Source organism: Schistocerca gregaria, chromosome 7 (genome assembly GCF_023897955.1).
Source record: "Schistocerca gregaria isolate iqSchGreg1 chromosome 7, iqSchGreg1.2, whole genome shotgun sequence".
Classification (NCBI taxonomy): Eukaryota; Metazoa; Arthropoda; class Insecta; order Orthoptera; family Acrididae; genus Schistocerca; species Schistocerca gregaria.
In genome coordinates, this window is record NC_064926.1 from 208,667,595 (window position 1) to 208,692,103 (window position 24,509).

The 24,509-nt window shown below is 38.2% G+C and overlaps 1 protein-coding gene across 2 annotated transcripts in view; it reads left to right on the top strand.

Moving 5' to 3' along the window:
* LOC126281223 (dual specificity mitogen-activated protein kinase kinase dSOR1) overlaps nucleotides 1–17,995 on the top strand; it is an 84,540-nt gene extending 66,545 nt beyond the window's left edge. For both annotated transcript variants that reach the window (XM_049979976.1, XM_049979975.1), the window contains 2 exons: nucleotides 745–926; nucleotides 15,800–17,995. In XM_049979976.1, the coding sequence (XP_049835933.1) occupies nucleotides 745–926; nucleotides 15,800–15,937 (320 nt within the window). In that variant the 3' untranslated portion in view covers nucleotides 15,938–17,995. The remainder of the gene's footprint in view (nucleotides 1–744; nucleotides 927–15,799) is intronic.
* The last annotated feature ends 6,514 nt before the right edge of the window (nucleotides 17,996–24,509 follow it).

A 24,509-nucleotide genomic window follows, 5' to 3' on the forward strand; every position in this document is an offset into this window, starting at 1 on the left:
ATTATTATTATTTAATGTATGTATCTTTACACATTCATATTTTCCTGCTAACTTTGAGCCACTATCGAAGCCTTTGCCATGACCATTGTGAATGCCCAAGCTGTCAGCTTCTGCAGTTTTTCTTCTGGTAATCCCCTTCTGATTTTTTGATGACTTACGATGAAGTCAGCAAAACTGTACAGAACACTCTCCATACTTGGTGTAGAACTACATAATGATTTAAATCATCTGTTCTAAATGTGCCTTATGCATAGTGTAGTCAAACATAATAGAGAAGTATAATTTACCTTGCGCAGTATTTCAGATTGTACCTTATTTCCCAAAATTTCTACAAACTTGTTTGGAATTTTTGAAGAAAAATAGCTTGGAATGTGTTTTCCAGTTCTTACATTTTCTATATTCTCAAACAGTTGTAAGAATTATTGTAGCTAACAGTCTTGAAAGTTTTCAAAAATGCACCAGAGTTGTTGTCACAGATGAAATATGAACCACCTTGTAATGGTAAATTGTTCCTGGCATAATCAGGAATTATGCCTACAGTACATCTGAGACCACTCTTTCACTTTTCTTTTTACCTTTATCACAATTTCTTCAGGCACATAGCTTTTATAAATTTTATCTTAAGAAATTGAACTTCATGACATTGCTTTGTTTTTTACATGTAAACTATCTTAGCTTATGTAATTCTGAACATTTAGAATACATAAAAAGGTATGTTAATTTGCCCTGGTTGTATCCTAACAGGCAACTTCCAGCAAGGTACCAATGGCCCTCGTCCGATGGCAATATTTGAACTTCTCGATTATATTGTGAATGAGCCACCTCCAAAGTTACCATCAGGGATATTCTCTGATGCCTTCAAAGACTTCGTTGACAGCTGTTTGAAAAAGAATCCGTCAGAAAGAGCAGATCTCAAGACACTTATGGTGAGAGCTAAGTAGAACAGTATCTTATTACTCTTAGCAAAATAGTATATTAGGTTCTATATGTATTTTTGTCAGTTTAATCAACTACATTTTTGTAATTCCTGTTGAAATAATCATAGCTCCATGTAAATCGCTGATTTACTGTTTTCAGAGACAAATTTAAAAATATTGTATCACTGTCATTTTAGGTATTGGTACTAAGTCCTTTAACTTTCCACAGCGTTCATGTAACCAAATTATTACTAATGAAGTCTTCTGTATAAGCAGTCTTCATTAATAAAGAGTTTTAAAACTGCTATAAATTAAAATTATGAGACAGAATTGCAGGCCAATATTTACTTGAAGAGGAGAAATACTTAGTAGTATTGACAGACCTATGTAAAAGTAAAATGAACTCCCCTAGCTTTTAGAATCATAACTTTTTTCTTCAGGCAGGAAAGAGGGATGAATTTGGGGAGGTTAAAAAGAAAGGGCAAATTACTTATATCCCTGTAGATAATACCCGTTCAGTGTCTGTTGCCTCCCCTTTCATATTTGTCACCCCTTACCCTAACTACTCTCTCTCATCCTGGGGTCGGAGTGCCTTGCTTTCCTTTTCAGTCTTCCCCAACCTATTCCCTAATTCCTCTGTGAGGAAGGAACTGATAACTCTAAAAGCTGGGACTTTTTAAAAAACTTGTGTAAGTGTCTGTCAGCATTACTAAGTATTTTGCCTCCTGAAGGTAATGGTGGCCAGCTTCCTAAACCTTTTTCAAAATCCAGATTGTTTGATTACAAAAAAAGAGGGGGGTGGGGGGCAGGAACCGCTCATCTATAAATGAATGGCGGGTGCCACATGCACAACTGAAAAGATAATACCATCACACTAGCTTTTGAGATAACTCTGTTCTTTTAGCATCATTTTTTAGTCTTTGAAACACAAATGAAGGAGATAGTTTGAAAAATGTTGTGAAGTATTGCTTTCAACAAAAATGCAGACCCCGTTATTGTAATATGAAATATTTGTAGACTTTAGTTTCTCTATATGCTTGCTAGTTCCTTCTGTTATTGACACTTGAGGAACAGTTGTTCAATACAAGTTCCCTTAAAAGAAGACCTACTTCTTCTGGAATGTTACATGAGTTTGAAACTGACAGTGTTGCTCAATTTCAAATGTCAATGAGTTAGTACGACGAGTTTCCTTTGGACATTATGAATCACTATGCTGCATCATGTTACTAATTTTAATGTCAGTTATGTATCAGTTGCTGCGAGACTATATTCCTAAGAAGTCTAGCGGTGTGCCGATTTCTTAATTACTTTCGTAGAGTTGCCCTTTTTTGTTTTCTTGCTTTATTTAGTACATGAAATAAAGCTTCATCCAGTTTCTTGAGCCCACAGCTGAAACCTAATGGCGATACAAAAAAAAAAAAAAAAAAAAAAAAAAAAAAAACATTGTATTTAATGTACAAATAAATTCAAATGAAATTGGAGTTTGAAAGTCTTCAATACACCTCTTCAGCTCATTTGCTCCTCTTGAGGCTAAAATAAGTAGTCTTTGTTCCTTCTCTATTTACTCACAGTAACGTTCATTAGACTTCTGCGTTGTCTGCACTGTTTTGGCCCTGCATGATATCTTTTATCATCCATGTCTCCGTAAAATTAAAATATTCTGCAAATATTACTTCTACTCTGATTATTCTTTTTTATACTTGGTATCCTGCCGTATCCTTCAGTCATGTGGGTTTTAAGAGAGAGGGTAAGGAGTCATTCCAATCCTGGGAGCGGAAAGACTTACCTTAGGGGGGAAAAAAGGATAGGTATATACTCGCATGCACACACACACACACACACACACACACACACACACACACACACACAAGCAGACATATTTAAAGGCAAAGAGTTTGGGCAGAGATGTCAGTCGAGGCGGAAGTGCAGAGGCAAAGATGATGTTGAATGACAGGTGAGGTATGAGTGGTGGCAACTTGAAATTAGCGGAGATTGAGGCCTGGTGGATAACGAGAAGAGAGGATATATTGAAGGGCAAGTTCCCATCTCTGGAGTTTGGATAGGTTGGTGTTGGTGGGAAGTATCCAGATAACCTGGACGGTGTAACACTGTGCCAAGATGTGCTGGCCGTGCACCAAGGCATGTTTAGCCAAAGGGTGATCCTCATTACCAACAAACACTGTCTGCCTGTGTCCATTCATGCGAATGGACAGTTTGTTGCTGGTCATTCCCACATAGAAATCGTCACAGTGTAGGCAGGTCAGTTGGTAGATCACGTGGGTGCTTTCACACGTGGCTCTGCCTTTGATCGTGTACACCTTCCGAGTTACAGGACTGGAGTAGGTGGTGGTGGGAGGGTGCATAGGACAGGTTTTACACCGGGGGCAGTTACAAGGGTAGGAGCCAGAAGGTAGGGAAGATGGTTTGGGGATTTCATAGGGATAAACCAAGAGGTTGCGAAGGTTAGGTGGACGGCGGAAAGACACTCTTGGTGGAATGGGGAGGATTTAATGAAGGATGGATCTCATTTTGGGGCAGGATTTTAGGAAGTTGTATCCCTGCTGGAGAGCCACATTCAGAGTCTGATCCAGTCCCGGGAAGTATCCTGTCACAAGTGGGGCACTTTTGGGGTTCTTCTGTGAGAGGTTCTGGGTTTGAGGGGATGAGGAAGTGGCTCGGGTTATTTGCTTCTGTACCAGGTCGGGAGGGTAGTTGCGGGATGCGAAAGCTGTTTTCAGGTTGTTGGTGTAATGGTTCAGGGATTCAGGACTGGAGCAGATTAGTTTGCCACGAAGGCCTAGGCTGTAGGGCAGAGACCGTTTGATATGGAATGGGTGGCAGCTGTCATAATGGAGGTACTGTTCTTGTTGGTGGGTTTGATGTGGACGGATGTGTGAAGCTGGGCATTGGACAGATGGAGGTCAACGTCAAGGAAAGTGGCATGGGATTTGGAGTAGGACCAGGTGAATCTGATGGAACCAAGGGAGTTGAGGTTGGAGAGGAAATTCTGGAGTTGTTCTTCACTGTGAGTCCAGATCATGAAGATGTCATCAATAAATCTGTACCAAACTTTGGGTTGGCAGGCTTGGGTAACCAAGAAGGCTTCCTCTAAGCAACCCATAAATAGGTTGGCATACGAGGGGGCCATCCTGGTACCCATGGCTGTTCCCTTAATTGTTGGTATGTCTGACCTTCAAAAGTGAAGAAGTTATGGGTCAGGATGAAGCTGGCTAAGGTTATGAGGAAAGAGGTTTTAGCTAGGGTGGCAGGGACCGGCGTGAAAGGAAGTGCTCCATTGCAGCGAGGCCCTGGACGTGCGGGATATTTGTGTATGGGGAAGTGGCTTCAGTGGTTACAAGGATGGTTTCCGGGGGTAACAGACTGGGTAAGGATTCTAGGCGTTCGAGAAAGTGGTTGGTGTCTTTGATGAAGGATGGGAGACTGCATGTAATGGGTTGAAGGTGTAGATCTACGTAGGCAGAGATACGTTCTGTGGGGGCTTGGTAACCAGCTACAATGGGGCGGCCGGGTTGCTTGGGTTTGTGAATTTTAGGAACCTCAACTCCTTTGGTTCCATCAGATTCACCTGGTCCTACTCCAAATCCCATGCCATTTTCCTTGACATTGACCTCCATCTGCCCAATGGCCAGCTTCACACATCCGTCCACATCAAACCCACCAACAAGCAACAGTACCTCCATTATGACAGCTGCCACCCATTCCATATCAAACGGTCCCTTCCCTACAGCCTAGGCCTTCGTGTCAAACGAATCTGCTCCAGTCCTGAATCCGTGAACCATTACACCAACAACCTGAAAACAGATTTCGCATCCCGCAACTACCCTCTCGACCTGGTACAGAAGCAAATAACCAGAGCCACATTCTCATCTCCTCAAACCTAGAACCTCTCACAGAAGAACCCGATAAGTGCACCACTTGTGACAGGATACTTCCCGGGACTGGATCAGACTCTGAATGTGGCTCTCCAGCATGGATACGACTTCCTAAAATCCTGCCCCGAAATGAGATCCATCCTTCATTAAATCCTCCCCATTCCACCAAGAGTGTCTTTCCGCCGTCCACCTAACCTTCGCAACCTCTTGGTTTATCCCTATGAAATCCCCAAACCATCTTCCCTACCCTCTGGCTCCTACCCTTGTAACTGCCCCCGGTGTAAAACCTGTCCTATGCACCCTCCCACCACCACCTACTCCAGTCCTGTAACTCGGAAGGTGTACTCGATCAAAGGCAGAGCCACGTGTGAAAGCACCCACGTGATTTACCAACTGACATGCCTACACTGTGATGCTTTCTATGTGGGAATGACCAGCAACAAACTGTCCATTTGCATGAATGGACACAGGCAGACAGTGTTTGTTGGTAATGAGTATCACCCTGTGGCTAAACATGCCTTGGTGCACGGCCAGCACATCTTGGCACAGTGTTACACCGTCCGGGTTATCTGGATACTTCCCACCAACACCAACCATCCGAACTCCGTAGATGGGAACTTGCCCTTCAATATATCCTCTCTTCTCGATATCTGCCAGGCCTCAACCTCCGCTAATTTCAAGTTGCCGCCACTCATACCTCACCTGTCTTTCAACAACTTCTTTGCCTCTGTACTTCCGCCTTGACTGACATCTCTGCCCGAACTCTTTGCCTTTACAAATGTCTGCTTGTGTCTGTGTATGTGCGGATGGATATATATGTGTGTGTGTGTGTGTGTGTGTGTGTGTGTGTGTGTGTGCACGCGTGAGTGTACACCTGTCCTTTTTTCCCCCTAAGGTAAGTCTTTCCGCTCTCAGGATTGGAATGACTCCTTACCCTCTCCCTTAAAACCCACATCCTTTCGTCTTTCCCTCTCCTTCCCTCTTCCCTGAAGAAGCAACCGTTGGTTGCAAAAGCTAGAAATTTTGTGTGTGTGTTTGTGTGTTGTTTTATTGTGCCTGTCTACCGGCGCTTTCCCGCTTGGTAAGTCTTGGAATCTTTAACATATATATAGGTAATCCATCTTTCTGCCATCTTCAGGAGAGAAGCTGCTGCTGCTGCTGCTGTTGAGTCATCTGAAAAGTGATGCCAAGGCCAAGACTGCAAACCATTATTCAATATAGGCCACCACACCATACTTGGTGCATGTGTCATCAATCACTGGTACTGCTCCCATCACTGGGCTTATGGCACCACTCGTAGTTGATGTCTAGCGATTTATCATCACAATCCTTTAAAAATAATGCAAATTGCATGAGAGAAGGATGACAAGTCTCACTATCTACTATACGCTCACATAATTGACTGGTGCAACAAATTTTTTGTGGAACATTACATCATCATGCAGAAAGAATTTTAAATAGCTAAACTGATTATGAAAGAGCAAAAAATTAAAATGATTGGCAGACAGTTTGTACAGGATTCATTGTTCTGTATGTCAAGATGCACTTCAGCTATGTTTGCTGGCATAGAGCATGTGGTGAAACTGGGGGTACACATTATTACAGTTAGTTGTGACAATTTTTGATGAAACTGAACGAAGATTATGGAGGCTATATAAATTACTGCAAAGTACATTGGTTAAGTCAAGGGGTGTGCTTGGAATGATTTTTTGGTTCACAACCCGCTATTGTTGATTAATTTAGGGAGGAAGAAGGAATGCAGGAATGAAAGTTAGAACATCTGGAATTGATTGTAGACCTGGCATGTTAACTGCACACTGCCACAGTAAACTGCTGCAAGGTGTGAGACAACATATTTCTGGTTTGTTGAGGATGCATTTAAAAAGAAATTCTTGTTATGGAAGGGACAAATTCTGACAAAAATACGCTGTCAGTTTTCCTAAGCTCACTGATGCTATTAAAAAAATACAAGTATAGTCTTCTAAACATTTTAAGGATGCTCCCAATCTTACATACTTTTTGAGCTATTTTTGAGATACTTTGCCTCTTCAATTGAAAGCACTCCTGTACACATACAGGAAGAATTGATCGATCTGCAGTGTAATTCCTGTTTAAAAGACAAAATCTTTTATGTGTTAACTCTCCAGTAGTTATTTGGGAAGAGTTTCCTTGTGTCTGTTATGAGGTTGCAAACATTATACAATATTCTGATCAATTTATGTGTGTGGAAGTCTTTTTTCCATTATGGTTATGATTACATGGAAAACTGAATGACGAAAATATGTGAAATTGAGTGCTTCTGTACATATGCTGACAGTATGTGGCAGATGAAAAGTTTGACGTAATCGGCCCACCAAAAGTAATTAAATAATATTGAAAATTTGTTTTACAAAGAAATATAAAACCAAGTTGTATGCAGTTTGTTCAGTGTTCCTTGTGAGAGTGAATTGCCATCTATACATGGCGCATTTGCAGTTTCCCCTCTTCTCCCTCCTCGTGTTCAGACAACATGACTTGGTAGTGGGGGAAGTGTGCAGCAAGGCGACAGTGCTCAGTACACATAAGAATGCACTGCACATGTACAGAATTCGTGGATGTCCCTGTTTTATGTGATACATACCACCCTTCAGTTTTCCCCTTTACCACCAAGATGCAAGTAATGGCTGTCACAGTATACCAGCAACATTTTGCTATTTGTCCCCTGTATATGCCCCGTCAGCAGTCGATCAGGATTACGTCATCAAAACCTCATCACACAGCTTCCTTGCCCATTCCTCTTATGTGTGGATGTGAATCCACACAGTGTGCTATGGGTATCCATGCAGTTTTTCTCCAGGATAGAGCTGTTGAAGAACTCTCATTGACGCAGGATCTTTGCCTTACGAACATTGGGCTGAGTTCACATTTCACTACTGTCATAGGGCTGTTTGCTGCCATGAGTCTTTTGATATGATATCAAGACCTCACAAACAGTACACATTGGAAAGTTGTTGGTGACTTGCATTCTAGTGATCATTTCCTGATCAGGATTCACTTGACAGACAGAGCAGTGCCCAGAAGTATACCATCACAATAGGTGCTCATTAAGCTGAACAGGTTGCTGTTTTGAGTGCTGTGACAGTGTCCAGGGCTGGATGGGTCTAATCACAAAGGCAATTCACAATGCCACTGAAGCAACAATTCCACAGTCTTTAGGCCAACCTTAAAGACAGCCTATCACCTGGTGGACTGGCGAGTGTGTCTCAGCTATTGGAGAGATGTGGGTTGCCCTTCGTAGGATCAAATATCAACCAACAGCAGAGAACCCCACTGTCTTTTGTGAAGTGAGGGCCAAACCCTGCCAAATTAAAAAAAGCAGAGTAAACAAATGTATTGGCAATAGTTCCTGAAGACTGTAAACCATTGCACCAACTGTGCAGTTGTATGGAAGTTCATTGCAATTTCTGTGATAGGTGAGAAGATCCCCATTCCTGATGTAATGATAAATGGAAGCCTCAATATGAACCTAAGTAACATAGCCCAGACATTGGTATAACATTTTGCTATAGTAACTGCCAGGTTTCCTGTGGTCCTTTCTTTCTCCTCATTATTTTAAATGTAGAGTCTGCAATATCTTGTCTGATCATTTTGAACAAAAGAACAGTGTCCCTCACTGTTGTGTCTTAAGAGTGACAGTGTTTGGAATTACTATTAACAGTACTACATTCAAGGTGAGGGATCCTATCCAGTGTTCCCTGTTCGTGAGAGACTTCTTTGTTGGAAGCTCATCTTCCAGCATTGCAAGTAACACGTGCCAATCAGGAGGTTGGAGAAATGGGCAGATGAAAGTGATTTTTCTTTTTTAACTGAGAAGTATTTATTTGTTCTTTTTAACCATTTGCATTCTATTTTTAATTTGCCTGAACCGAGAGTGATGGACACTATTTTAAACTTTAAAAAAATTTTAAGTGTTTTGAACCTCACTTTTGATAAAAAATTTGCTTGGCTGCCACACCTCAAAAATCTGAAGGCAAGAAGACTCGGAGCAGGTAATATTTTAAAATGTTTTAGTCACAGGGCTTGGAGAGCAGACAGAACTTATTTGCTTCAGTTTCATCAACTCTTTATAGGTTTCTGCCTTGATCTTGGATGTGTGGTGTTATGGTCAGGTACTTAGAATTAAAAATATTGGGTGTCATCCACCAGAGGGAATGGGGCTGGTCATGGGTGCATTTAGGACCACCCCATTCCCAGGCTATATATCGAGGTGGGTGAGTTGCTACTTCACTCCAGGTGATGACTCCTCATTTAGTAGCAGGTGTACAAGACGTATTTGTCTCCCCTCAGAGCTGCATACCATTCTATTGCTTGCTTTTCTTTTGAATGAGTCTGTAACATCCATTGGTGAGCAGAAAAACATTTTATGATACATGGAAAGGATTTACTTTTAGAACTTTGGAGTGAAAATCCCTGCTAGCTTAAGAGGCCCAGAATTATTTTAGAACTGACCGTGTTAAAGAAACAGTGCACTCAAATGTAATTTTGAAATCTGGCTATATAACACTTTAGGTAAGCACAGTAATTTTACTGATTTGTTTACAGCTGGCTCAAAAAAAGAGATAACTTGGATGCTCTGTTATCTTTCCTGACTGCGTCTTATGATGTTGACTACCTGGTCAATTAACAATCTGCAGTGCTGTGTACTGCACACAGTCCTGAAGGCAATGGAGCAAATGAGATATGTTTGAAGAAAAAGTTCTTTATCTGATCCAGTTCCCTTAGTGCTGTACAAGCATTGCAACAAATGTATCCAGTAGAGAAAATTATGAAATTAATAGAGGGTAAACTACTTCTCCAACTGCAGGAGAACAGGTATCATTGTGCTGAGTACCAGGGCATGTGGGAATGTGGGGAAATGAGCTAGCATGTATAGCAGGGCTTAAAGTAACATGCCCCTGAAAGCTGCCATCTCACTGTTGAGTCGAAGAACTATATATCTGTGGGAGGAAGAGTGGCAAGGCCTGAGGGGCAACAAACTGTGGTCAGTGAAGCCAAATATCTGTCTTTGGCATGCCTTACACCAATCACTCCTACAGGATGAGGCCAACCTGACCTGCCTCCTAATAGGACTCTGTCTCTTAATGCATGGCCATGCACTCTGGCAAGAAGATCCCCCATTTTGTGATGCCTGTGATGTACAGCTTGCCATACACAATGTTTTACAGTGCATTTTTCAGACCAGAGTGTAACAGCTCATGTAAATGAGGCCTGCCCTCTGTTTCAGCTAATGGTAAGTTGAATAAGAATATGGGACTGTGGGTCCACCTTGATGCAAAATACTTTGTTTTATTTCTTTTCTTTCCCAAACTGGTCTCAGTGACAATATAGCCATCATCATCGAGTTTTTTGTTATTCTGAAACTTGGAAAATTAACATAGTTCTAAACACGAAACTTTATTACATGTGTACTGTTTGTTTCCAAATATCGTATTCTGTGAATAGTTTTATAATATCTTATTTACTTTAAGAACTAACACATCAGATTTAAGCTCATTTCTAACAAGAGATCTACTGACAGATGAAATGAAGCATATAATCAGTAAGAACAAACCATCCATAAATACAAATACAAAAATTTGATGAGAAAATCATAAACTAAAACAATATAATTAATTCATAACCAAGGTGGACAAAGGAAACTCTCTGGTCTTAATAACAGAGACAAAATGCAGAATACATTGAGAAAACAGGTAAAGTGTCAAAATAAAATAAAATAATATAAACCAGTGACCAACACAGAGATACCAAAGGAACATAAAGACGCTCTTACTTACTAGGGAGACACATGCACACATTACTATAGAAAATATACACATACATAAATGAAAAAAGCCTCAAAAACATGGGAGGCATAATACAGAAAAGTAAGAATATCGGGATCCTTCAACAACAAAACTGCTATCTCGTGACATTACATCTGTATACTCTGAGGTGACTTAGTCACAGTATAGCTATGTGTGTATATATACAGATTGCAATATTGTTGCATACACAAGGTGCAAAAGGGCAGTGTATTGGTGAAGCTGTCATTTGTACTCAGGTGATTCATAGAAGATGGTTTCTGATGTGATTATGACCACACAGTAGGAGTTAACAGACTTTGAACATGGAATGGTAGTTGGAGGTAGATGCGTGAGACATTCCATTTTAGAAATTACTAAGGAATTCAGTATTCGGAGATCCACACTGTCAAGAGCGTGCCGAGAATACCAAATTTCAGGCATTTCCTCTCACCACGGACAACGCAATGGCCAACGGCCTTCACCTAATGACCGAAAGCAATGGTGTTTGTGTAGAGTTGTCAATGCTAACATACAAGCAACACAGCATGAAATAACCTCAGAAATCAGTGTATGACATGCAATGAATGAATCTGTCATTAATGAGCTGTGGTAACAAACGGCTGAGAACAGTATGATGTTGCCTACAGTGCCTCTCCTGGGCTTGTGATCGTATTGGTTGTACCCTAAATGACTGGAAAACTGTAGCTTGGTCAGATGAATCCTGATTTCAGCTGGTAAGAACCGATTTTACAGTTTGCGTGTGGCTTAGACCCCACAAAGCCATGGATCCAAGCTGCCAACAATGCATTGTGCAAGCTGGTGGTGACCACTAATGGTGTGGGCTGTGTTTACATGGAATGGACTTGATCTTCTGGTCAAACTAAACCGAACATTGACTGGAAATGGTTATGTTCGGTTACTTGGGAGGACAGTTGCAGCCGTTCATTGACTTCATGTTCCTGAACAGCAGTGGAATTTTTTTACGGATGACAATGCACCATGTCACTGGGCAACAGTTGTTCACAATTGGTTTGAAGAATATTCTGGATAATTCAAGCAAATGATTTTGTCATCCAGATTGCCCAACATGTATCCCATAGGAACTTTTACGGCTTATAATTGAAACATCATTTCTTACATAAAATCCTACACTGCCAACACTTTTGCAATTATGGAAGGCAGCATAGCTCAGTAGTTCTGCAGGGGACTTCCAGTGACTTGTTGAGTCCATGCCACTCTACTCTGTGCAATAGGAGGTCTGACATGGTATTAGGAAGTATCCCACGACTTTTGTCACCTCAGTGTATACCCACAAAAGAAACTATAAACATCATAGAACAACAGTTGAAAAACAGGAAATTTCCAGAGGTACAAATAAACAATATCTCATCTATCCTTAGACTAATTGCAGAACAAATTATTTCACTTTCAACAACTTTTATTTACAACAAGAGTGTCTACCCATGGACTCTACCATCAGTGGAACTTGAGCCAACATTTTCTTGAATCAATCAGGGAACATAATGTTCAACAACATTGTGAAACAAGAAGGGCACAAAATAATATACTGGTGCAGATAATCTGTCTCATAGATGAAACACAGAATGGAAGAGCTACACAGTAACATCAACACAGTACACCCCTAAACCCACTTCATAAAGGAAACTGAAGAAAAGTAGAAACTTAATTTCCAGGATCATAAAATTACAAGAAACAACAACCAATGTGAATTTTCCCTTTACAGAAAACCCATATCCAAAAGCACTGCTATCCATAGCTCTTTCGACCACCTGACAGCTCAGTTCCACACATTATCCACGGGATAGACAGAATATCTCTCAAGTCAGATGAAAATTAATACAAAACAGGCATCATAAAAAAGCTCAACAATAAGATAAAACTGGAAAATAATGGTAGTGGCCACCTACTCAATAGTGCAGCCAAAGTGTCTGAAAACACAGAAGCAGAAACACAGACAATAAAGCAGACCACATCAGGTGGGGAAAAAAATCAGATGGTACACAGTAACATACAATAATGTAATAGCACTTAGAAATGGATACATATTGAAAAAATAAGGGATCCCAATAACATTTATAACAAACAACACAGTTCGGGGAAGGCTAAGTTCAGATGAAAATCCTCAGGCAAATTCAGCAGTGCAGGAATATACCAACTCACATGTAGCTCCTATCCAACCCAATACATAGGACAAAGAAGCAGAAACTTTTGAACTAGGTACACAGACTGGACAAGAGCTCTGAAGAGTGACAGCATACATTCCACTTTTGTGGAACACCTGATAATGGAACCCATCGCTCCACTAATTTTGAAGCTGATTAACACATCCTGAAACACAGCAACTGTTTGCACCGAAAATTAACAATGAAAGAAAGTTATTACACACGAAAGCCTATAGCAGAAGGGAAAAGCATAAGAAATGAAAATTCAACGCTTTGCAACAACACACTATTTATGGCTGTAAGAGAAAATGCTATGGTCGCAGGTTCGAATCCTGCCTCGGGCATGGATGTGTGTGATGTCCTTAGGTTAGTTAGGTTTAAGTAGTTCTAAGTTCTAGGGGACTGATGACCACAGCAGTTGAGTCCCATAGTGCTCAGAGCCATTTTGTAAGAGACACACACACACACACACACACACACACACACACACACACACACACACACAAATCACTCCTCCATCACATACAGATGTGTAAATAAGAAACCCAGTCGTCAGAACTCCTGCTACAGTTTTCAAAATCTTCTCACAATATGCGATACATTCTCACGACACACATGAATTGTGAGATGGTGTAATTTTTGAATTATGATCAAGATGTAAAACTTATGTTTTTCTGTGTTTAAAAGCAACTGCTAGCCAACCAATTAATGTGAGTGCATGACAAATTACATAACAATCTAGTGTACACCAAAACTGTATCTACACCTTTACCATGATTCCCAGTAGTATAAGTTCAATTATTCATATTTGTTTCAACAGCCTTTTTATGCAATTACAGATAACATGCTGTGAGCCAAAGAAACTGCAACAAAATGCAGAAAATATGCTGGAAATAAAGGCAACTATTATACACACAGTGTTGTGACTTAAAGTAAATAAGAATACAATATTTGGATCCAATCAGTACTTATGTAATAATATTTTTTTTAATTTTTATAATGATGCCAATTTTGAATAAAATTCATTTAGAATAAAGAAAAACTCACTGAAGAGGGCGATATTGTTGCTGAAAATAGTTTGAGAAATTAGGTTGGAGGCTTTAGTGTGTTGCAGAGTTGCTGGCTCATCCTTCTTTGTCTAGTGGTCAGCCAGCCACATACATATATTTGCCATGGACTTTACCAGTTTTTTGTGTGCCTTTCTATATTTTCAGCTAATCTTATAAGGAGAGACACGTAAAGAAGTTTTGGTGTCTGTGTGTGCATGTGCATCTGCAAAAATGACTTTCTAGTAACTTTCATTTTTTTTAACTGAACTATGTCTATGGTGACAAAATAACCAATAATTGTGTAGACAATATCAGTATTACTTAGTAGATGTCTTTACCTGCATGTAGTGTAAACAAACATAGCAAAATGAACTAAAAAAATCATTTGTTGCTCAGTTAATATTTACCTGTGAAACATTTATCTAAGTGGTTTCACAATTGTGAAATAATAAGAAGAATTAGTTGTTTACACTTAACGTAATTGCATTGTTAATAATGTTTTCTACATCTACAACATAGATGGTCAGTTAATGTGTGTAAATTGTTAGCAAAACTTTTTCTTTTCATTTTAATGAGCAAATATCCATAATTCCTTCTCTTAAGTCTGCAGACATCTTCTTGAAGACCTTTTCACTAGAAGAAATATCACCATTATTAACCCTATACAGTGAGGCAGTCTTCAAGGAATTCTGTTTTCTCTTGTGTACTATTTTTATTATTAGCCACAAATATCCTTGAAGAGTACTGAGAAATGAGATAATTCAAAGATCTTTGAAGACCAAGGGCTTTCTTTCCACAGTAGTCTTTTTGCTCACTTTTGTTGAGTAAATTCTGTATATTAACCCTAGTCATGTTAATCCAGAAAATAATTCTGTAAGAAAACAGATTGTGTGGCCATATTTCTTCCTTTGAGGTATTATTTTGGTATATGGTAATTTCCTTCCTGCTGAGGGCTTTGTTTGTTGTTGGAGACAATTATTTGTGCCAAATTACATGTTTTCCACATGGTCTTACTTGCATGTTTGAATATTTATATTGATATATTTATATTGATTTGTGTTGCCTGAAATATTAACTGTCCGTATTTGAAATCCATCTCTCCTCTAGCTTTCTCTAAAAGTGTAGTGACATATGTTGTGAAAAAATCCTACCTCATTATGAAATGAGTGCTGTTGTTGCTGTTACCTGTTTCATTGATGAGCAAAAACATTATAATCACTACCTCAAATGCATTATACCCCCCTCCCCATTGGCCTGTCTCTGTGATAAAGTGTGTGTTATGAGCATTGAGCTGTTTGAACTAAAAATGTTATTCATCCAACCAGTAGACACATTTTCACTGATACACTATTCAGTCTCTGTCATCCTATGCCAATATAATTGAGGGTGACATTGGATCAGTGCGGGATCATGTAGGGTCATCTCCATCAGAGCTCCATGTTGGACAGTGTGCACTTAAATGCGTGCTCTGAAACACTTGTGCCTCCACCAGCACTGCACTGTCACCAGATCTGCCACGGATCACTGCTTATCCTGTTTTACAGGGTGGGCAATATATTAGAGGCATCGGTGTTCAACAACTTCTTGCCTACTCGAGTTTTCACTGTCTTTCATATACTTTCCATAGATGTCACAGCAGTATCGTGTGAGCAGCTGACGAGCTTTGCTGCTTTTGCAAGATGCTTGTTCCCAAGCACTGGGCCGTAACAATCTGCCCTTTGTCACAGTCGCTCAAGTCAACCTATATTGATATTGTCACTAGGTTGATTCCCTATTTGCCTCTGTTCCACTTGTTTATTCCTTACCATATCACATGCCCACAATGCCACCGGACAGCATTCCGTTGTGTGATATGCATCTTTGTATTTGCACTTGGTGTAACAATGTAATTTTTTTTAAGTCCAAGTAATTGTGTACCCTTGTCTTTTTCCACAGAACCATGAATGGATTCGTAAGGCTGAATCAGAGAATGTTGACATTGCTGGATGGGTGTGTAAAACTATGGATCTGGTTCCTCCAAGCACACCATTACATTCTGCTGCTCCAAATTTTGGTGGTGCTTCTGGCAAGTGAGAGCATCTCATCACTTGCTTTGTTTCCTTTTCTTCATTGTAGACCTACCTGTACATCAGTATGCTATGAATATAAGCTGCAAGTCTTTTTATAAACATATAGATGTATAAACATACAAGTACATTGCTGTAGAAGTTAAACAAATTTTTTGTGTGAAACTCTGTATCATTTGTGAGAGACCCAGAGCCTTTACCTCTTCAAAGCAGAGATTACATTTCAAGGGAAAATATTATGTAGATGCCAAATAATATTAAGCTTGAAGACTCGAAATCTACCTTATGTATTGACCTGCAGAGGTTTTGGTCAATATTGAGAGAAACAGATAACAATATGTTGTCTGCTTGTGATGTATATTTGTTGAATACTATTTAGTTCACTGATATAAAGTAATTTATTTTTATTAGTGTTAATACTTTTAATATGTGTGAGAAACCATTCCATTAATTAGAGTTTTGTCAATTACTGTCATAGATACTGTGTATATTTATGCATGTGATACTTCTGTTTGTGCACTGTTTACCACTGTATATTTATGTTGTTTCACAGAATAAGAATAAGCAAGTGTAATTCAATTTAACTATATGTACATACATACATCAGATATTATTGCAGTGATAATAAAACCTGCACCAAGATAATTAATTTAATTATTGTTGTGGCTGTGACATGCAGTGGAGTTGACAACACTATTGCTTTTATACTATCTCAAACTCAGTTCTGTAATTATTTTGTTCAGTAAAAGAATGAAGAACTCAATTGCACATGTTGGACCATAGTTTAGTATTTATTCCTTTGCACTGAGTACCCAGGAAACAGTTTTTAATGTCTTTTAAATATTTTGGGATGCTACAAAAAGAATCTGGCTTTATGGTCACAACTCGGCAAAGATGCCAATTTATGACTGTGATGCAACTGTTACTGGTTAATGGTGAACATCATTTTATTGGGATTCCATATGATTGTTGTCTATTTAATGAAGTTAAAATTGGAATTGAGGCAGAAAATGAAACTATTGTATTATTTTAAAAACTAAAATTTTAATGCAGTCACCAGAGAAGTAGTTAAAAATGTTGACTAATGTGCTACAGATGTCCTTGTAATTGTGTGTTTATTTTGAAGTTGGTAAATGTGTAAGACTGCTGGTTAAGAAGTGGCAACAAAATAATACAAGGAACTGGTGAACTGCTCTATCTTGTTATTTCCCTGTTATCTTTACTGCCATAATAAAAACAAAGGAAATGAAATTTTCCTGTAAAAATATGACTGTTTTGCGCTGTTATGTTTCAGGCTTCACTCTTTTCTTTTGTATGTTTATTATGAAAGGGAGGGGGGGGAAGTAACTTTTAGTAAAATGTCTTGGAAGAAGGAGGTGTGTATAGAGTAACGATTTTATTATATTACCATGATATGTAAATAGTACCAGGAACTGTAGATTTATTTATATTTTGGGCATTATGTTCCTCTGGCGATAACAAAAGAAATTCTACAAGATTTTCCTGAGCCTCTTCAGTCCTTTCTCCTATCACATATTTGTAGACCGTCCCATCACTGGTGTCATAAAGACATATGTCGCAATAAAATAATTTGGTTCCATTGCAGTCCCTTAGACAGACATTAAATGATCATGAAGAAGCATTATGTATGAGAAGTTCATAATGTCATCTGGTAAGTTCCTCATTCAGCATTAGCAGACATTTTACAACTGTAGTATACATTAATGACACATCAGTGTATAAATATTCATCTTCTTGGTATGTTAAATTGTTCTGTAAAAGTTTATAATGATTCAATAGCTCAGATTTGTATCCAGTCATTATAATTAACCTTTTCCCGTTGTTTTAGCTCTTTAAACTTCGAGTCTTGGCCCACGCTGTACTTTTACCAATTATCTAGGCACGATTCATCTTACAGCTACGATCTGCCACTGTCTCTGTTTTAATTTTTTCTTTGTCATGATTTTGCACACCTGGATAAACTCCGCTGCACATCAAGATTTCTCCCTTACCCCCAATTACCCATTGTCCTATTGTTTGGAAATAAATGTAAAAAATGAAGAAATTGTAATTAAATTCGTCTGTTCGCATTGCAACGTAGGTCCTTCCCTCACTTTGTTTTGTTGTTAAACATATTTTACATTTTATAAGAATGTTTTTGCTCACCCGTAATGTATTGTAAAGTTTGTTCCTTTTGATGTAGCAGTTGCTGCTGAAGTGGATAATTGACAAGCCCTGTTTTAGATGTTTTGTATGCAGTTGAAGTATCCACACCAGTTTATAAACAAGATTAGTTACAGCCAGTTGGAGAATAATGCATGTCACTTTGCATCTATTTAGTTTAGGTTCTATTCACCCCAATTTCTTAATACTCTGTTAGTGATTGATATTCATATTATATTGTGTCAGGTATTTTTGCTCAACATTTCATTTAGTTGAAATATAAATTTCCCTAATGTAATGCACTTTTACTTCAGTGATGTTATTAATGTGTGACCATCCAAAATATTTTCTGATAGTTAGCTAAAGGCTAGTATGCATACAATTTATTGTGTTCATTTCTCCAGGCACTGTATAATTTCATTAGTGACCTTAACATCAGCCATTTTCGTTTGTTGAACTGACACATTAATTAATTGTTAATAAAAATCACCTCTTGTATTGTTAAACATTTATTGTGTTACAACTGGTTTTGTTCCTTGAACGTCTTCAGATTGACAAGTTGTGCTAAAGTCATGACATAAATGGTCTGCTTGTCATAGGTAATGTTAAAGACCAAATCAAAAAACACCAATCATAAACATTCTACTGACATTCCAGTGGAAATACAGCAGTCAGACATGGTATGCTGTGTACAATAAACTGGCCCGGCCCTTAGTGACAAGTTTACTTTACACAGAATCCCGTGTCTGCCCACCATACTCAGTCAGGTGGTTGGCAGAATGCTTTAAGATCAGTGTTTTTGATTTGGTCTGTAACATTATGTACGACAACCTGACCATTGGTGTCACGACTTTAGCACAGCTCAGCAACCTGAAAGTGTTCATCAAACAAAAGTGGTCGTTACACAATAAATTTGTAATAATTCAGTTGAGTTGGTTTTTAGTAGTCTTTAACATTGTCAACATGATCAAAATAACCCATTAATATTAATGAATTATGGTTTACATTTCTGTAGTTTTTAGTGACATCTTCACAACTGACTGTAATAGTAAAGTACTTTTTTTGCCATAATTCAGCAGCATACCTTGAGCACACTGTTTATTTCTTCCACATTTTGAGTTGCCTTTTCATAACCCTGAGTCACAAAGCATGTAGGAAGAAGTTGATGTTATATGAATTATTCTGTTCACACAAATATATGTAATTTTTGTTGCAGCCACAGTGCAGTTGTTTCCTTTATATTTAATTGACATAATTTCATGTTTTTGCCATGTGACACTAAACATGAAAATGTTGCTGCCTTTGCTGGCCTGTTTCAAAAATTCTCTTGGGATCATGTCGTAAAAGGCCTAATAGGGATCAGTAAACATAAAAATTGTCAAAGATGCACTACTACTAACAGTGCAAGCAATATAATATACTACTTGTTTGAAAAACAAGCTTTGTTTACAACCACACAGACATATTTCTGATGCAAGTGCCAAGTTTTATTCTTCCCTTTGGCTATAAACATGGAGTCAAGAGTAAATAGTTAGTTGCTGCAGTTATATTTGAACTGTTCATTACGTTAAAAGTTTGGGGTATGGAGGTAAGTCATATTGATCATAAAGATTGAAAACTTTAAGTGATTGAGTCAGTTTGAGGGGCAATATCACTTTCCCTTTGTAGCACAAAATGAATGTTATGTCAGTGTCAGAAACTGAAAAGTTCACAAATCTGTGATTCATTTTAAAAGCCACTGATAACATGTTGTGAAAGTACCTACCTCTCTACCTGTAAGTATGCGTTTAAAAGCTGTTGCAAAGCATGGAAAGAAAGACACAAAAGTTACATTCGTTTTGGTTGTCCACTGTAAATGTACTGTAGAGACTCTAGATTCCCTTTCATTAATATTCTTCTGATCTGTAGATTACTCCATGGTGTGTTTGAAAGTGAAAGATTCTGAAATCAGCTGACAACACAGAGATTTGCAGTTTATGTTCTCATTATAAAAACTGTGTAATCTAATGGCCACTTTGTATGGCTTATATAGTTTAAAAGTACCTCATTTGAGAAAGCAATGTCTTGTGATAGTTATGTATATTATTTATAAACAAATTTTCTCACTAAATATGACATTGTTGTTAGAGTACTGATGATGAACCCAAAGAATACCTTTATGCCTGTTGCAACATTGTTACATTTGCCATATTATTAAAAATGTAAGACAGTAAGTACAAGCTTCTTCATTTTAATAGTTTTACACGTAACTTTCCCAGATACTCCCTTCAACTATAGTTACATGTTTCTGCTAATTGTATCACAAATTTACCACATAGTCATCTCAAATGAAATGGTTTGGAGCGTGTACCATAATATTTCTCAGTGTGACTTTAGTGCTGTGCTGTTGAGTACATTGCGCATATGAATTACACTTCTTGAACAGAGCTGTATATCAGGCATCTTTTGTTTATTAAATTATAGCTACTTCTGTTGACAGAACAAAAGTTTCATTTGAAATTTTGGCATGGCAAAGGATTAATTTTAAAACACAAGCAGAAATGTGAAAGAAAAGTAATACCATTTCCCAAAATGTTTATATTCATTCGCCATAAACGGTTTTTGTAGGCCACCTTTAACAGCTGTGGATGAGTTAACTTGAGGTGCTCTGCCTCTTCCCAGGTTGCGAGGACATGTTTAAATAAGAGCCCTGGGTTTCCCTGAAGTGCTATTAACGTGTTTGTGTCCCATTCCACCAACCTCTCACTGCTGTGAATGAGTTACTTCCATACCTCAGAGAATAAAAAAAGTTTTAGAATATTTATTGCGCAAAATATGTTCCTCGTTACAGGCTATCATTTGCAAAAAACTTTGATATCTCGAACCATTTATAAAACATTAGAACCACATGATTCCTTATTTACAGGGACAGAAATGGGCATGGGACTTGCTACCATCTACTAGATATAACTTGAGAACGAAATGAGATATTATTTTGCTCTCAAATTCAAATAAAATTGCAAGATCTTGTCTACATTTCATACATGACAAAGTATAAGGCAAAATCAACCACGCGCAAAGTTTACACAGTGTGTCATTATTTCTGCAAACTCTTTAAAATTTTGTGCAGTGTTTTACTTTGTTTGATGCAGCACAGTAACTATGATGAATAACAAAAATAAATTCAGTCTTTTATTGAGTGAAGATAAGGGGCTGTAATATGCGTGAAAATAAAATTTTTTTACCAAATAGTTTTCTTAAAAATGGATCATGTGTATTTGAGAGTCGTCTGAATGCTGTTTCTCAACACAAGTAGTAACATATGGTGAGCAGTACAATCACAAAAAAGCCACACTCAGCATGGAATGCAGAGAGCACATCTGTAACAGCGAAAAGGTTAAGGGATTGATGATGTAGCTCATCGTGTGTAGTCTAATTTTAATTAATTTATGCCAGATTTGTTAACATTTGGCTTTCACTTTCATGGTCTTCCCTCCTATTGGTAATGTGCAATTTAAATATTTGTTACTTCAGTTATATATTTTGTTCCTTTCCTAAACAGTGACACTCTAAATTTTGGGTGTAAAGCGACTTTTCTTTATTTATCCTGCATGTTGTCTCGGCTTTCTAATTTTCCTCATTTCTTCCTAACAATAAACTGTGTTCCAAGAGTCAAGTTCTCTAATTTTTTGTGCAGGCAGGTCATCTACACAAGGGAACTGGCCACGACTATGACTTCCATGTGGCATTCATGTGATAATACTACTCAAAGAAAACATAAATTGGAATTGGATTTTAAGTTGGTGTGTTCCAAATACAAACTTTTATGTAACCTAACAAATTGATGAAATGATTAATTTTATCTAAATATTAATGTGGCAAGACAGGAATGTCCCAAAGTGAAAAATCTTCTATTTATTGTCTCCTATGGAACAGAGTTTAAATTGTGTTTGCTTGGGAGAGATTTGCAGATAAGACTACAATTAGTGATACATTTTGTCCAGAGATGATGTGTACATTTCCGAAGCCTCTTGAAAATAATTGCTGATGAAGTTATGATGGCATATTGAGATTACATTCCTACTAAACTGGCCATATACTTCAGCTGGTATGAGAGGATTTTGTTACTCACAGAATAAGAGTAAAATTTTGTGATTCGTAGTTCTAAAATTCACTCGGTGAGAGTGCATAGAGGAAAGATTACATTGCATTAACATATGAACCCACTACATTGTGTAAAGATCTAAAACACTGGTTGTCGAACCATGGGCCGCAAGTTACCCAAATCAAATATTTGTGTGACCTGCAGTTCTCATCTTATTTTATGACATACATCTAGAATAGTGAGCACTAACAGCTTTTTTGTTTGATATTACACAAAAATTCAACAGGCTTAATGTGGGATTGCAAGGACCAAACAAGGTAATTGGACAAATAACTAATAAAATGTCTGCACTTGAAGCAAAACAGCAATTTTATAAAAATGAACATGAAGAAATAGATTTGTCCAGCTATTGCTATGCTCCGATCAGATTTATCTATCGCTGAAAGTATTTACCAAGATGTGGCATCCTATTTCGAAGAATATTTGGAGGAAATAAAAAAACATTCACTGAAGTGACAAAATTCAACTGCAAAAATGTGGGAAATTAAGGAGATGGGACCTGGATAAACTGAAAGAACCAGAGGTTGTACAGAGTTTCAGGGAGAGCATAAGGGAACAATTGACAGGAATAGGGGAAAGAAATACAGTAGAAGAAGAATGGGTAGCTCTGAGGGATGAAGTAGTGAAGGCAGCAGAGGATAAAGTAGGTAAAAAGACGAGGGCTGCTAGAAATCCTTGGGTAACAGAAGAAATATTGAATTTAATTGATGAAAGGAGAAAATATAAAAATGCAGTAAATGAAGCAGGCAAAAAGGAATACAAACGTCTCAAAAATGAGATCGAGAGGAAGTGCAAAATGGCTAAACAGGGATGGCTAGAGGATAAATGTAAGGATGTAGAGGCTTATCTCACTAGGGGTAAGATAGATACTGCCTACAGGAAAATTAAAGAGACCTTTGGAGAGAAGAGAACCACGTGTATGAATATCAAGAGCTCAGATGGCAACCCAGTTCTAAGCAAAGAAGGGAAGGCAGAAAGGTGGAAGGAGTATATAGAAGGTTTATACAAGGGTGATGTACTTGAGGACAATATTATGGAAATGGAAGAGGATGTAGATGAAGACGAAATGGGTGATACGATATTGCGTGAAGAGTTTGACAGAGCACTGAAAGACCTGAGTCGGAACAAGGCCCCCGGAGTAGACAACATTCCATTAGAACTACTGATGGCCTTGGGAGAGCCAGTCATGACAAAACTCTACCAGCTGGTGAGCAAGATGTATGAGACAGGCCAAATACCCTCAGACTTCAAGAAGAATATAATAATTCCAATCCCAAAGAAAGCAGGTGCTGACAGATGTGAAAATTACCGAACTATCAGTTTAATAAGTCACAGCTGCAAAATACTAACGCGAATTCTTTACAGACGAATGGAAAAACTGATAGATGCGGACCTCGGGGAGGATCAGTTTGGATTCCGTCGAAATGTTGGAACACGTGAGGCAATACTGACCTTACGACTTATCTTAGAAGAAAGATTAAGAAAAGGCAAACCTACGTTTCTAGCATTTGTAGACTTAGAGAAAGCTTTTGACAATGTTGACTGGAATACTCTTTTTCAAATTCTAAAGGTGGCAGGGGTAAAATACAGGGAGCGAAAGGCTATTTACAATTTGTACAGAAACCAGATGGCAGTCATAAGAGTCGAGGGGCATGAAAGGGAAGCAGTGGTTGGGAAAGGAGTGAGACAGGGTTGTAGCCTCTCCCCGATGTTATTCAATCTGTATATTGAGCAAGCAGTAAAGGAAACAAAAGAAAAATTTGGAGTAGGTATTAAAATTCATGGAGACGAAGTAAAAACTTTGAGGTTCGCCGATGACATTCTAATTCTGTCACAGACGGCAAAGGACTTGGAAGAGCAGTTGAACGGAATGGACAGTGTCTTGAAAGGAGGATATAAGATGAACATTAACAAAAGCAAAACGAGGATAATGGAATGTAGTCAAATTAAATCGGGTGATGCTGAGGGAATTAGATTAGAAAATGAGACACTTAAAGTAGTAAAGGAGTTTTGCTATTTGGGGAGCAAAATAACTGATGATGGCCGAAGTAGAGAGGATATAAAATGTAGACTGGCAATGGCAAGGAAAGCGTTTCTGAAGAAGAGAAATTTGTTAACATCGAATATAGATTTAAGTGTCAGGAAGTCATTTCTGAAAATATTTGTTTGGAGTGTAGCCATTTATGGAAGTGAAACATGGACGATAACTAGTTTGGACAAGAAGAGAATAGAAGCTTTCGAAATGTGGTGCTACAGAAGAATACTGAAGATA